This window comes from Podarcis muralis, chromosome 5 (genome assembly GCF_964188315.1).
Source record: "Podarcis muralis chromosome 5, rPodMur119.hap1.1, whole genome shotgun sequence".
In the NCBI taxonomy this organism is placed as follows: Eukaryota; Metazoa; Chordata; class Lepidosauria; order Squamata; family Lacertidae; genus Podarcis; species Podarcis muralis.
The window spans coordinates 20,593,936-20,608,080 of record NC_135659.1 but is presented as its reverse complement, the minus strand read 5'-3'; the positions used below and the strand labels follow the sequence as shown (position 1 = coordinate 20,608,080).

General features: G+C 44.1%; 1 protein-coding gene across 1 annotated transcript; it reads left to right on the top strand.

Moving 5' to 3' along the window:
- Positions 1–5: 5 nt before the first annotated feature.
- Positions 6–12,994, top strand: LOC114598425 (complement factor H-related protein 3-like). Its single transcript, XM_077928355.1, has 8 exons — positions 6–96; positions 1,540–1,710; positions 2,618–2,806; positions 3,852–4,034; positions 8,813–9,025; positions 9,667–9,840; positions 10,732–10,914; positions 12,343–12,994. The coding sequence occupies exons 1-8, from the start codon at positions 33–35 to the stop codon at positions 12,546–12,548; spliced, it is 1,383 nt and encodes a 460-aa protein (XP_077784481.1). The 5' UTR covers positions 6–32; the 3' UTR covers positions 12,549–12,994.
- Positions 12,995–14,145: the final 1,151 nt, after the last annotated feature.

Genomic DNA, 14,145 nt, shown 5'->3' with positions numbered 1-14,145 from the left:
GTATCCTGTGGTCCAGAGCAACAAGTAACGCTATGGAAAGCTGGCTGGTCTCCGTTCTTCCATTTCTTCTGTGGACATGCTGTACTTCCCAAAATGGTGAGCCCACACTTTTTAATGTATGAAAAGCTCAACAGTATACTTAGCAGTAATGATTTTATTAATATATCAACTTGTAAACGCCCTCCCATCAGATGTCCTAATCCAGAATGGTTGGTGATTGGGAATGGCCGCCAAGCACAATTCAAAGTGTTGGTGCTGACTTTTAAAGCCCTAATGGCCTCAGCCCAGTATACCTGAAGGAGCATCTTCACCCCCATCGTTCAGCCCGGACACTGAGGTCCAGCTCTGAGGGCCTTCTGGCTGTTCCCTCACTGTGAGATGTGAGGTTACCAGACAGAGCCTTCTCGGTAGTGGCACCCGCCCTGTGGGACACCCTCCTAACAGAGACCAAAGAAATAAACAGCTATCTGACATTTAGAAGACATCTGAAGGCAGCCCTGTTTAGGGAAGTTTTTAATGTGTGACATTTTAATGTATTTTTAATCTTTGTTGGAAACCGCCCAGTGGCTGGGGAAACCCAGCCAGATGGGCAGGGTACAAATAATAAATTATTATATTATTATTATTATTATTATTATTATTATTATTATTATTATTATTATTATTATATTGTAAATGGCAGAGCATTTCAGCCTTATAAATACTTGTACTTGAGGATTACTAATATAGATGGTTATTTTGAAAAATATTGGATTTAAGATGCATTTATTTAACACATTTTTAATGTGTCTTTCAGAGTTCCAACCTTCAAAATATGTTTTACCAGTTATAGTTAGTTCAAAAACTATAAGGCTATAACAGATAAATATTAAATAACATCTAAACGTTAACATAACATTAAAATGATAGCATCAGCTTATTAATTTATTTTTTTAAAATGGGAAATATTTGACTTGTGTTTAGTTTCAAAGTACAGCTTTATTTATTTACTGTCAGGCTTCAGGGAATTGGCTTCCTCCCCCGTGGCTTTGGATAAGCAGAACAAAGGAAAAGGATTCTTCTTACTACTTAGAAACTTTAGTAATCACAGCAAGAGAACTAAGAACCCATCTCCTAGTAATAGTGGTGCTCCCAATTAAATAGCCCACCCCCTTCGGTCCCTATGAACATAAGTCACTTCTACATCTCGTAATCTGAGCTTGTCCCGTCTGTGCTTTCTGTTGTGTGACTTTCTGAGCCCTTCTAGAGACTGTGAATCTGTTAACCCTCTCCCTGCCAGTGATTCTTCTCCTAGGTGTTCACCATTTAGTATATCCCAGCTTCTGCCTTCTGAACTATGCCCCTCTGCAAACCACTGTTCCCAATCTATACTGTCCTCCTGGGAAAATTCAGGATCTGGATCAGGTGCGGGGGGCGGGGAGCAGGAGGAGGCTCCCACCATTCCTCCTCAGTGCAGCCCTCCACAGCACGGTCCCTTACATTTACTGTGCTTTCAGGAAAATGGGAGAATGTTGATATTGAGGGTAAATATAATTGCAGTTTGTGAAGAACCACCTGACATTGATTTTGGGGAAATGATAAGTGATGAGAAGGCCAGATACCTGGAGGGTGACAGAACACAATACAAGTGCAACCCTGGATATGTCTTGGAAGGCACTGAATGGATAACATGTCGTGGGCAAAAGTGGACACCTGCACCCAGGTGTTTGGGTAAGGAGGCATCTTGACTTTCAATATTGCAAACTCTAAATCAAAATGTGGGGTGTCCAACATTTCCTCTGGAAACTCATCTGCATGCAAAGTTGCTTTCTGCATGTTTGAGGACTTAAACACTCTGTCAAGAATTGGGAACTGCTGGCCTTCTGGATTATTGTTGGACAGCAACTCCCATCATGATATGAGGTATAATTCAACAATATTTGAGGGATCACAAATCCCTCTACTTTACACTGTATGGCTACTTTAATTCTGCTAATATGGATCAATGAATTTGCATAATTGGGCAGAATGCTGTAATTTGAGGAAACTAGAGAATTCACATTCTGGATCAGAGTTATCTAGTGCAAACATCGATAGCCAGAGTTGCCATATTGTTTGAGAGTTCGACCAGATCTGAATTCACATCCTACATCCAGCATGGAATCAAGGTGTCACTTTGGGCCAGTTTGCATCTTGGAGCTCTTGTTCCTTTTCTCAAGACTGTGGGGGGGGGGGAGAAAAGGGTCACAGTCCAATGACATACAGGCTGTAATCCTATACCCCATCCCAAGCATTAAGCCCATTGCACTGAATGGGAGTTACTTCTGAAGTGCATCTATAGGGTGGTGCTATTAAATACATCCCCATACATTTCAGTGGGTGGCAAGTTAGAGAGAGAGACTGTTTTTACTCCCATGTTGACCTTAATGGGTTTTTTCAGGACTTACATGGAAGTTGACAGAAACCACAATGAATGACTGATTGGGTGCAGCAAATGAGTTTGTCCCTATTGTGTGAGGTAATATGAGGTAACAGATATGAGGTAACCTTGAAGCACAAAGAGGGCAAATGGAATAGGACACACAGAGAAATGAGTCCCAGTGATGATCCCCGCCTCCCCTCCCTTTCTTTCTTTTAGCACCTTGTGGCATCACAAAACAACAGCTAGATGCGCAAGACCTGTTCCTGCCTGGGAAGCGAAGACGGTCCCAGGTGATTCAGCATAACCAGTTCCTGCAATTCCAGTGCAAGGAAGGACATGTCATCACAGCTCCTTCAGTCCGGAAGTGTATCAATGGGCACATGGATTTGCCATTGTGTATCTCTGGTAAACATGCTGTTCATATTGAAAAATTCCTCCGTGGTTATTTAAATGTTCAAATGGTCTCTAACTACCTCACTTTCCAGTTCAAAAGCGAACGCTTCCAGTGCTGTCTTTCTCATTGGTACAGAGAGTCTCCAAACTATCTGAGGGGCTGCATGGCCCCAGTGCTTGTTCTCTGTCCAGTGGACCATAGCTTGATTCTGCTAGAAATCTAGATTTTATTCATACGGCACTTGCACACAAGAAGCGTGTTCATCTGGGACCAGAGGTGATGTGTCCAATTTTGCCACCTGAGGTGAAAGGGAATGTGTAGTCCCCTGACCACAAACTGCACTGCTGCTGTCAAAATGCCCCCCTCTTGCAAACGTAGCAAGAGCCATAGGTTTCCACAAGATATCCCCACTCATCTTCTCCACCCCAGGGTAAGGAAGACAAGCAGCCATACTGTCTGCAAGAACTCAGCCAGAGTCAGGACACTGTGCAAGGTGTTGCCACTAGTCTTTTCCAACTATAGAGTGGAGAAGACAAAGGGCAACACCACGTCTTGAAATTCTTCCTTCAAAGCTTCATATTCTGAGGGAATCAATTTGCAGCCAGGAGCTGAATACCTTGGTTGCATTATTTAGATGCCATGCTATTGCATCTGAGTTGGAACTGGCTTTTCCTCTGTTTCAAATACAGTGGTACCTCAGGTTACAAACACCTTGGGTTACAAACACTTTGGGTTACAGACTCCGCTACCCTGGAAGTAGTACCTCGGGTTAAAAACTTTACCTCAGGATGAGAACAGAAATTGCACAGTGGCGCGCAGCGGCAGTGGGAGGCCCTATTAGCTAAAGTGGTACCTCAGGTTAAGAACAGTTTCAGGTTAAGAACGGACCTCTGGAACGAATTAAGTTCGTAACCTGAGGTACCGCTGTATCCCAAGAGAGAGAGAAATACTCTAGCTCAACATGCCTGATATGAACAAAGGGATTTCAAAGTCCTTCATTTTTGACCTTTGGTAACTGTACTAAGTCACTGTTCCTATCACTTTATTATTTACTAGAAATGGGAAAAAACTGTAGTCACACACCCACTATTGAGAATGGAGACATTATCACCTTATCACAGAAGCAATATGCATCTGGCTCTTCAATAGAATTCAAATGCCAAAAATATTATACCATGGAAGGAGAAAACAGAACTTTTTGTAACAATGGGAACTGGACAAAAGTGCCCATTTGTCTAGGTAAGAACTTTCCCCCCTCTGTTTTGATAGAAATTCCATCTTCTGGCATGCATATAGGGTTGCTTCATTAATTTCTTTTATATGTGATATATTTCGGAAAGGTTCAAATAATTGTTTCTCCTTAGTAAAACACCACCATGAAGCATGTGAGATATGGAGAGAGACAATCCTAGTTCATATCTTGCCTTCAGGCATTATCCTCTCAGCTTCAGTCCCCATTCTGTAAAATAGAGGTACTAATACTATGAAAATGACGGTAGTTGCTGGAACAATGTTTCCAAGCACAATTCAAAGTGTTGGTGTTGACCTTTAAAATCCTAAACGGCCTCAGCCCAGTATACCTGAAGGAGCATCTCCACCTCCATAATAATAATAATAATAATAATAATAATAATAATAATAATAATAATTTATTTGTACCCCGCCCATCTGGCTGGGTTTCCCCAGCCACTCTGGGCGGCTTCCATAGAAACCAAAAAACACTAAAATATCATACATTAAAAACTTCCCTGAACAGGGCTGCCTTAAGATGTCTTCTGAATGTCAGGTAGTTGTTTATCGTTTTGACATCTGATGGGAGGGTGTTCCACAGGGCGGGCGCCACTACCGAAAAGGCCCTCTGCCTGGTTCCCTGTAGCTTTGCTTCTCGCAATGAGGGAACCGCCAGAAGGCCCTCGGCGCTGGACCTCAGCGTCCGGGCAGAACGATGGGGGTGGAGACGCTCCTTCAGGTACACTGGGCCGAGGCCGTTTAGGGCTTTAAAGGTCAACACCAGCACTTTGAATTGTGCTCGGAAACGTACTGGGAGCCAATGTAGGTCTTTCAAGACCGGTGTTATGTGGTCTCGGTGGCCGCCCCCAGTCACCAGTCTAGCTGCCGCATTCTGGATTAGCTGTAGTTTCCGAGTCACCTTCAAAGGTAGCCCCACGTAGAGCGCATTGCAGTAGTCCAAGCGGGAGATAACTAGAGCATGCACCACTCTGGCAAGACAGTCTGCGGGCAGGTAGGGTCTCAGCCTGCGTACCAGGTGGAGTTGGTAGACAGCTGCCCTGGATACAGAATTGACCTGCGCCTCCATGGACAGCTGTGAGTCCAAAATGACTCCCAGGCTACGCACCTGGTCCTTCAGGGGCACAGTTACCCTATTCAGGACCAGGGAGTCCTCCACACCAGCCCGCCCCCTGTCCCCCAAAAACAGTACTTCTGTCTTGTCAGGATTCAGCTTCAATCCATTAGCCGCCATCCATCCTCCAACCGCCTCCAGGCACTCACACAGGACCTTCACCGCCTTCACTGGTTCTGATTTGAAAGAGAGGTAGAGCTGGGTATCATCTGCATATTGATGGACACCCAGTCCAAACCCCCTGATGATCTCTCCCAGCGGCTTCATATAGATGTTAAAAAGCATGGGGGAGAGGACGGAACCCTGAGGCACCCCACAAGTGAGGGCCCAAGGGTCTGAACACTCATCCCCCCCCACCACTTTCTGAACACGGCCCAGGAGGAAGGAGCGAAACCACTGTATAACAGTGCCCCCAGCTCCCAACCCCTCTAGACGGTCCAGAAGGATGTTATGGTCGATTGTATCAAAGGCCGCTGAGAGATCCAGCAGAACTAGGAAACAACTCTCACCTTTGTCCCTAGCTCGCCGGAGATCATCAACCAGTGCGACCAAGGCAGTTTCAGTCCCATGATGAGGCCTGAACCCCGATTGGAAGGGATCCAAATGGTCCGCATCCTCCAGGCGTGCCTGGAGTTGTTCAGCAACCACACGCTCAATCACCTTGCCCAAGAATGGAAGATTTGAGACTGGGCGATATTTGGCCATACTGGCCGGGTCTAAAGATGTTTTTTTAAGAAGCGGTTTAATGACCGCCTCTTTCAGCGGATCTGGGAATGTTCCCTCATAGAGGGAAGCATTCACCACCCCGCAGAGCCCATCGCCCAGCCCTTCCCAGCTTGCTTTTATTAGCCAGGATGGGCAAGGATCAAGGAGACAAGTGGTTGGTTTCACGCGTCCAAGCAGCCTGTCCACATCCTCGGGGGTAACGGATTGAAATTGATTCCATGCAACTTGACCAGACAGGGCTCTAGCACTCTCCCGCCCCAGCCCTGCTCCCACGGTGGTGTCTAGCTCCTTCCGAATATGAGTGATTTTATCTGCAAAAAACTTTGCAAAATCGTTGCAGGAGATCTTGGGGTCTTTACAAGCCCCCGGTGGTACAGGTGGTTCCGTTAAATTGCGGACCACCTGAAAGAGTCTCCTGCTACTATTTTCTGCAGATGCAATAGAGGCGGTGAAGAAAGTCTTCTTCGCCGTCGCTATCGCCACTTGGTAGGCTCGACGTTGAGCTCTAACCTGTGTCCGGTCAGATTCGGAGTGAGTTTTCTGCCACCGACGCTCTAGCCGTCTCAGCGATTGTTTCATCGCCCTCAGCTCCGAAGAAAACCACGGGGCTGTCCGGGCTCCATGCAATCGGAGAGGGCGCTTCGGAGCCAGACAGTCAATAGCCCTGGTTAACTCCGCATTCCAGCGGGCCACCAGGGAATCAGCTGAAAGGCCATCAACATGGGATAAAGCATCCCCTACCACTCTCTGGAAACCATTTGGATCCATTAAGTGGCGGGGGCGGACCATCCGAATTGGTCCCACCTCCCTGCAGAGGGGAAGGGTCGCGGAGAAGTCCAGTTGCACCAGGAAGTGATCTGACCATGGCACTTCTTTGGTTTCACTTTTACTTAGTGTCAGATCACCCACGTCACTAGAGGTGAATACCAGGTCTAAGGCATGTCCATGACTATGAGTTGGGCCCAACTTATTCAGGGACAGCCCCATGGAGGCCATGCTTTCCACGAAGTCCCGAGCGGCCCCTTGTAAGGTCGTGTCGGCATGGATGTTAAAATCCCCTAGGACAACCAAGCTAGGTGTCTCCAGGAGAACATCCGCCACGACCTGAAGCAGCTCGGACAGGGAATCCTTGGTGCAGCGGGGAGGTCGGTACACCAAAAGGAATCCTGTACTGCCCCTATTGCCCAACTTCCAGAACATGCACTCAGAAAACTGGGTCTTCCCAGTAGGACGCCTGATGCAAACTAATGACTTCCTAAAAATCACTGCAACCCCCCCTCCCCGCCCACATGACCTGGGTTGCTGTGCATAAGAGAAACCTGGTGGGCAAGCAGCGGCAAGGACAGGCCCATCTGCTTCCTCCAACCAGGTCTCTGTCACACATGCCAGGTCAAATCCTCCATCCACAATCAGGTCGTGGATGGCAGTGGTTTTATTCATCATTGACCTGGCATTACACAGCAACACCTTCAGGTCATGTGGCTTTCCCCTGTTGATTCCAGTATCCATCCGGTCAAGGCCAGACCCGGAGGCAGGGATAGTCTTCAAACAACGACTAAACCTGCCTCCTCGGTAATGACATGGTCTGGTCTTAGCGTAACTCCGCCTCCTGCCCATGATCACCGAGATCGGATGTCCCAGTGCTTCTGCCCCTGTGGAACTTGTCCCAGCCATCATGTTGGCTGGGGCCCCACTCCCCAGCAGCCCTGATCCCGCCCCTTAAAAACAAAACACAAACTATACAGAACCAATAAAACAACAGAAAACAAAAACAGAACAATTATACTAAAATTAATCCCCAACCAAATATCCGTCCCACCCACCCACCCCCAACAAAGGAAAAAAGGGAAAAAAGAAATACAAATTTAAATTGCCACCGACTGCTTGAGGACATTTTAAAACACTATTTAAAACTATTTAAAAAATAGTTTAGCCTGGAAACTGAGGTCCAGCTCCCAGGGCCTTCTGGTGGTTCCCTTACTGCCAGATGTGAGGTTACAGGGAACCAGACAGAGGGCTTTCTCAGTAGCAGCACCTGCCCTGTGGAACGCCCTCCCATCAGATGTCAAGGAAATAAACAGCTATCTGACTTTTAGAAGACATGTCTGATGTTTTATCGTGCTTTTAATTTTCTGTTGGGAGTTACTCAGAGTGGCTGGGGGAACCCAGCAGGATGGGTGGGGTATAAATCTATTTTATCTATTTGAAGTACTTTGGAAACTTAACAAGCACAGTGTCTGTGATTGGGAAAACCTGAGTCCTTCCAGCATAGCTGTCAATGTTTCCCCTTTTTTAAGGGAAATTCCCTTATTCCGAATAGGATTCATCACAAGAAAAGGGAAAAGTTGACAGCTATGCCTTCCAGATGTTGTTTGACTCCAACTCCCATCAGCTCTAGTCAACACAGTCAAGGATGATGGGAGTTGTAGTCCAACAATATCTGGAGGGCCACAGCTTCCCCATCCATGCACTATATGAATGCCAAAAATGAGTTCACCCTTTGGAAATAATTCCGTTACTTAACCACTAAAGTGGTGTTGTAGTACCAGTGATAGGAGGTCTTAGTGCTGTTTCCTGACCAGTAAGACTTCTTAGCAATGATACTGCAAAGAGGCACCTTAGCAGAAGCAGAAGAGGAGTTTTACTTGGCCAGGCCTGGTAGACTACTTGCAATAGCCTGGCAGACCAAATTCTGCCTGCAGGCCACAGGTTCTCACATGACTTTAATGATTATTCTGCAAATGCTGTTTGTGTGTGTGTGAGAGAGAGTTTGTTGCTTTTTTCAAATGCACTGGTATATCAAAAAACTTGACTTGTGTTCCCAAGACTGATGTATATACAACCTTCCTTTTCGTTTATCCTTTCCAATATGGCAAATACATACTCTGGTTGCCTTCATGAACAGAATCTATTTTCTTTCTCGTCACAGAGCCCTGTGCAATCTCATTGGCTGAAATGGAAAGCAAGAAAGTTGAGGTGGTTGGGCAATCGGATGAGCATCATTTTCAAAACTTATATGTACAACGTGGTACTTCTGTTGAGCTTGCCTGTAAACCAGGGCATGCTCCTGCAGCAAATTATTCCCCGTCTGCTTTTGTAATCCGGTGCAATGGAGAAGCAATTGTGTATCCTGAATGTGAAGGTAATTCAATATGGCATTATTTTTAAAATAACAAAAATTATATATTGCTTGAAGAATCTCAATAATCACTGGTTGAAGAATACACCAAGTTCTCATTGGGCTGTTTTGTGTTATGTTTGCTCCCTTAGTTTGTTCTTCTAAATCTTTTTTTCCTGCTTCTGAAAATGTGATGTTCTGTTGCCCTGCAGTGGTTATGTGGGCTTCATAACTCGACCCCTGAAATTAAAATCAGCATGCCTGATGACCAGCGGTTTCTCTTTCCAACTTCTTCAGAACTCATGTCTTCAGTGAAACCTTTGTCTGAACTCCACCCCACCCTATCCCTCGTTGAAACAATGACCACATAATAGGTGCATTTTCTCATATTCCTCTCCAGTGACACTTGTCTCTCCCATTCCACTTCTTCCTTGTGTCATTGCTATCTTTGCCTTTCTTCTTTCTATCCTGTGCCCCTGTTGAAATTTAAATTGTAGGATTTGTCTTTTTTGCCCTGATACTACTAGGTAAATAGATTGGCTTAAAACAACAACAGCTACAACTCTTCATATGCAGAGAGAAAGCAGCGCTTCTAATCCAGGTGGTTTTGCCACTTGTTTTTCTGTTTCCATGTCACATGTTTACTTCATTGTTTTTTTAAATAGAAATTACATGTAACCCTCCAAAGGTGGCTCATGGCACTTTTAGACCTCGAAGGAATATATATCATGGTGAGGATCTAATTCAAATTCAGTGTGACAGTGGATTTCATCTAGCTGATGGACAAAATATTGCAGAATGCACAAGGAATGGATGGTCACCTCTACCACAGTGCAGCAGTAAGTGGAATCTGTAGGTCTTAGCACAATTATTGAAGGGTTGATGTACATTATTGTTGCTGGTTTTTTTAGTGGTCTGCATCAGTATGTATGTATATACATATGTATATACAAAGTGGCTTATCCACACCTCCCCTTGTTCTGCTGTTTCTGTCACCCCCTGGAAAGAAACTGCTCTTTAGTGCTCAATTGGAGCTAACAGGATTCTGGGTTTCCCCCAGATTGCCATTTGTTCTGATATATCACTAAAGAGTGGGTTTTCCCTTGGAAAGGAGGGGGGCGAGGGGAAAACTCCTTGGACCCATGCTTAGAAAGTGTGAGTTAAGTGGGAAACTGCCAGGACTTGTGCTTTGTAGGCACAGCGTATGTGGATGAGACATACACACACACACACACACACACACAGGTAAAGGGACCCCTGACTATTAGGTCCAGTCATGACCAACTCTGGGGTTGCGGTGCTCATCTCGCTTTATTGGCCGAGGGAGCCGGTGTACAGCTTCCGGGTCATGTAGCCAGCATGACTAAGCCGCTTCTGGCGAACCAGAGCAGCACACGGAAACGCTGTTTACCTTCCTGCCAGAGTGGTATCTATTTATCTACTTGCACTTTGACATGCTTTCGAACTGCTAGGTTGGCAGGAGCAGGGACCGAGCAACGGGAGCTCACCCCGTCGTGGGGATTTGAACTGCCGATCTTCTGATTGGCAAGTCCTAGGCTCTGTGGTTTAACCCACAGCGCCACCCGTGTCCCATATATAAATATATATATTAATTTTTTAATTAAATAATTAAGCTGAATTATAGAAATGCTTGTGTGGACAGCCATATGTGTAATCCTAGTAAGTGCCATGTAATAGATTCCTTTTTCTGTTTCAATGCATCACGACAGATGCTGCGGGAAAATGTGGTCCTCCACCTCGTATTGAAAATGGAGACTTTCTGGGCATGGCAACTTCGGAATATATGCCAGGGGCACAAGTACAGTATAAGTGCCAACCTTTCCACAATATGCAAGGAAATCAATATGTACAATGTGTCAACGGGCATTGGGCAGATACACCAACATGCATAGGTACAGGAAATTTCTGTAAATCTTTGCTTTTGCTGTTTTATTGAAGGATATTCTCTAAGTTCAAAAACCTGTGACTTAATGGCACAAGTGTGATGTCAGCTGGCATTGTTCCATCCCAGATCCTCCCAGGAACTACAGATAGCATTCCCATAAGGCAAAATGAGTGGAGTCATGAGTTCCAATTCCTCATTTAGTAATTATTATTATTATTATTATTATTATTATTATTATTATTATTATATGCTGCCCATCTGACTGGGTTTCCCCAACCACTCTGGGCAGCTCCCAACAGAATATTAAAAACACGATAAAATATCAAACATTAAAAACTTCCTTAAACAGGGCTGCCTTCAGATGTCTTCTAAAAGTCAGATAGTTGTTCATTTCCTTGACCTCTGAAGGGAGGGTGCTCCACAGGGCGAACGCCACTACCGAAAAGACCCTCTGCCACTTCCAGCCACCAGTCTGCATCCCACTAGATGCCAAGGAAATAAACAACTATCTGACTTTTAGAAGACATCTGAAGGCAGTCCTTTTTAGGTAAGTTTTTAATGTTTGATGTTTTATCATGTTTTAATATTCTGTTGGGAGCTGCCCAGAGTGGCTGGGGAAACCCAGCCAGATGGTTGTTTTTATTATTGTTGTTGTTGTTGTTGTTGTTGTTGTTGTTGTTGTAGCAAGGGGTTGGACTAGAAACAATTTCCAAGTCCCTTCCACCTCTGTATTTCTGCATCTCCAGTTCACTCTCTGGAGTTGCTCTTTTGAGAATGGTCAGTGGCAATGAACATAATATGCCCGCAGAAGGGTCTGGTTTCAGTTAAAATAATCTCTGTGTGCATGGCTTGTAAAGACTTTAGCCTGAGAAGTTGAAGAAATAGTTCTTGGCCAAATGGATGAATAATATAAAATTCCTGCATATGTAGTCTGTCAATTTATTAGTCCATTTCATCACAAGCCATTCATACCCTACAAGCAAAGCATTGTATTCAACTAACTTTCACTTACCATATTTTTCGCTCTATAGGATGCACCAGACCACAAGATGCACCTAGTTTTTGGAGGAGGAAAACAAGAAAAAAAAATATTCTGAATCTCAGAAGCCAGAACAGCAAGAGGGATCGCTGCGCAGTGAAAGCAGCAATCCCTCTTGCTGTTCTGGCTTCTGGGATAGCTGCGCAGCCTGCATTCGCTCCATAAGACGCACACACATTTCCCCTTACTTTTTAGGAGGGAAAAAGTGAGTCTTATAGAGCAAAAAGTACGGTAGTTTTTCTCAGAGGAGACTGATGGATGGGACTACATTATGAACCTCAATTGATTTCAATGGGTATGACTAACTTTGGGCACAACCCAAAAGTTTTATTTGTCAAGTGAACTCCTCATTGTCAAATTAATCTCTATGATGACATGATTTGTGCTTTTTTGCAGCTCCTTGTATAGGAACTGAAGAAGATATGAATCAGAACAATATCCGACTGAAGTGGAAATACAGTGCCAAATTATATACAGTATCTGGAGATGAGACAGAATTTGCCTGCAAATGGGGCTTTTGGCCAGATCCATCCTCTCCTCCCTTCAGAGCCTTATGCAGAGAGGGCAAGTTGGACTATCCAAGATGTATCCCTCTACGTTAATTGCAGTTAAAGCACAATAACAAAAAAACTCAGCACTCATAGGTGAGATTTTTGTCAATCTAGAGAAAGCACTGTGTATTACAAAAGAAGGTCTATACTAGTATTTAATGAATATTTTCAGTCCTGGCTCTGACCTTAAGCTGTATCATGGAAATCACTTTTCAATGTTTAACTATATATGTATTTTCCCCCCAAACGCTTTTTACTGAGATTTAAGAACACCAACACCAACCAACAAAAACATCACATCTTATTACATATATCCTACTTTATGCTCCATAGAGCCATTGACTTCTGTCCTTCCCTTCCGCAAGTTTTCTTATTCCAATCTATAATTCACAGTTTCATGGGTTAAAAATTACACCGTGACATAAGATTTAATTCAATCCTGCCAACGTTTTCATATTTCTACAATTCTCACTTATATAAACCATAAATTTACTCCATTCTTTTTGGTACTTTGTCTCCTCCTGATTGCGAATTCTGTGTGTCAATTTTGCCATTTCAGCGTTTTCGACCAACTTTATCTGCCATTCCCTTACAGTCGGAATCTCCTGTGACTTCCACTTTTGGGCTATCAAAACTCTAGCTGCTGTTGTTGCATACAAATATAGTCTTTGGTCTGTCTTCTTAATATTTTCTCCCACCAAGCCTAGCAAAAATTCTTCCGGCTTTTTTGGGAAAGTATATTTAAACATCTTTTTTTAACTTATTATAGATCGATTCCCAAAACTCTTTTATTTTGTTACATGATCACCATATGTGGTGAAAATCGCCATCCTTTTTCTTGCATTTCCAGCAAGTTTTGCTACTTGTCCTATACATTTTTGCCAGTTTGGTGGGAGTGAGATACCAATGATAGACCATTTTCATAACATTCTCTTTTAAAGCAGAGCATGCAGTGAATTTTAGACTCTCGTTCCAAAGTTTAGTGTTTAACCATATATGTATGTTCATTTTTCTCATTTCCTCCCTGTGTTTTCCCCTCTGTTTTTTACCACCTCTTATTTTCTTCTACTCACTCTCTTTCCTTTCACTCTTTTCATCTTCCTCTTTTAAAGTCCTCAACAGAATTAAAAAGATAAAAAGTGGTTCTGGTGATGCTAGTAAAACCCAGATTAAGCCATGGCACAGCACACCTAGGGGTTTTAACTCACAAGCAGGGGAAAAAAATCTGATTCCTCACTCAGCCATTGGAATAAATTCACCAGATCCGTTTAAATTTCAGTGCTGCTAAGCACCAGTCATCACAACATGATTTTTTATATATATACCAAAATATTTGAAGCCTCCCAAAAGTGATGTCACTGCCACCAACCTGTCCAGTGTGGGAGTATGTCTGTGAGGTCAGGATTGCATCAGTGCACCCTCACAGCCCTGTTTCTTGCCACCTCCCTGGTCCCATACCAACCAGGTAAGCATCAGTGATGCTCCTAATTGGAAGAGCAGCTTTGCAACCCTGCTCCACTACCTAGCCACTCTTGCATATGAGTACATTTGGGGAACCGGCCTAAAGTTTTCATTATGTCAAATGCTAATGATAACTCCTATAAAATGATAGCTGGTATATGGACCCTGAAAGAATTCAAAAGACAAC

Bases quoted from the DNA above. Each gene is read 5' to 3' on its own strand.
- LOC114598425 (XM_077928355.1), top strand. From the start codon at position 33: ATGGAAAGCTGGCTGGTCTCCGTTCTTCCATTTCTTCTGTGGACATGC. The intron at 2,807-3,851 runs GTAAACATGCTG...ATTATTTACTAG, and splicing joins TTTGCCATTGTGTATCTCTG to AAATGGGAAAAAACTGTAGT. The intron at 9,026-9,666 runs GTAATTCAATAT...TTTTTTAAATAG, and splicing joins TGTGTATCCTGAATGTGAAG to AAATTACATGTAACCCTCCA.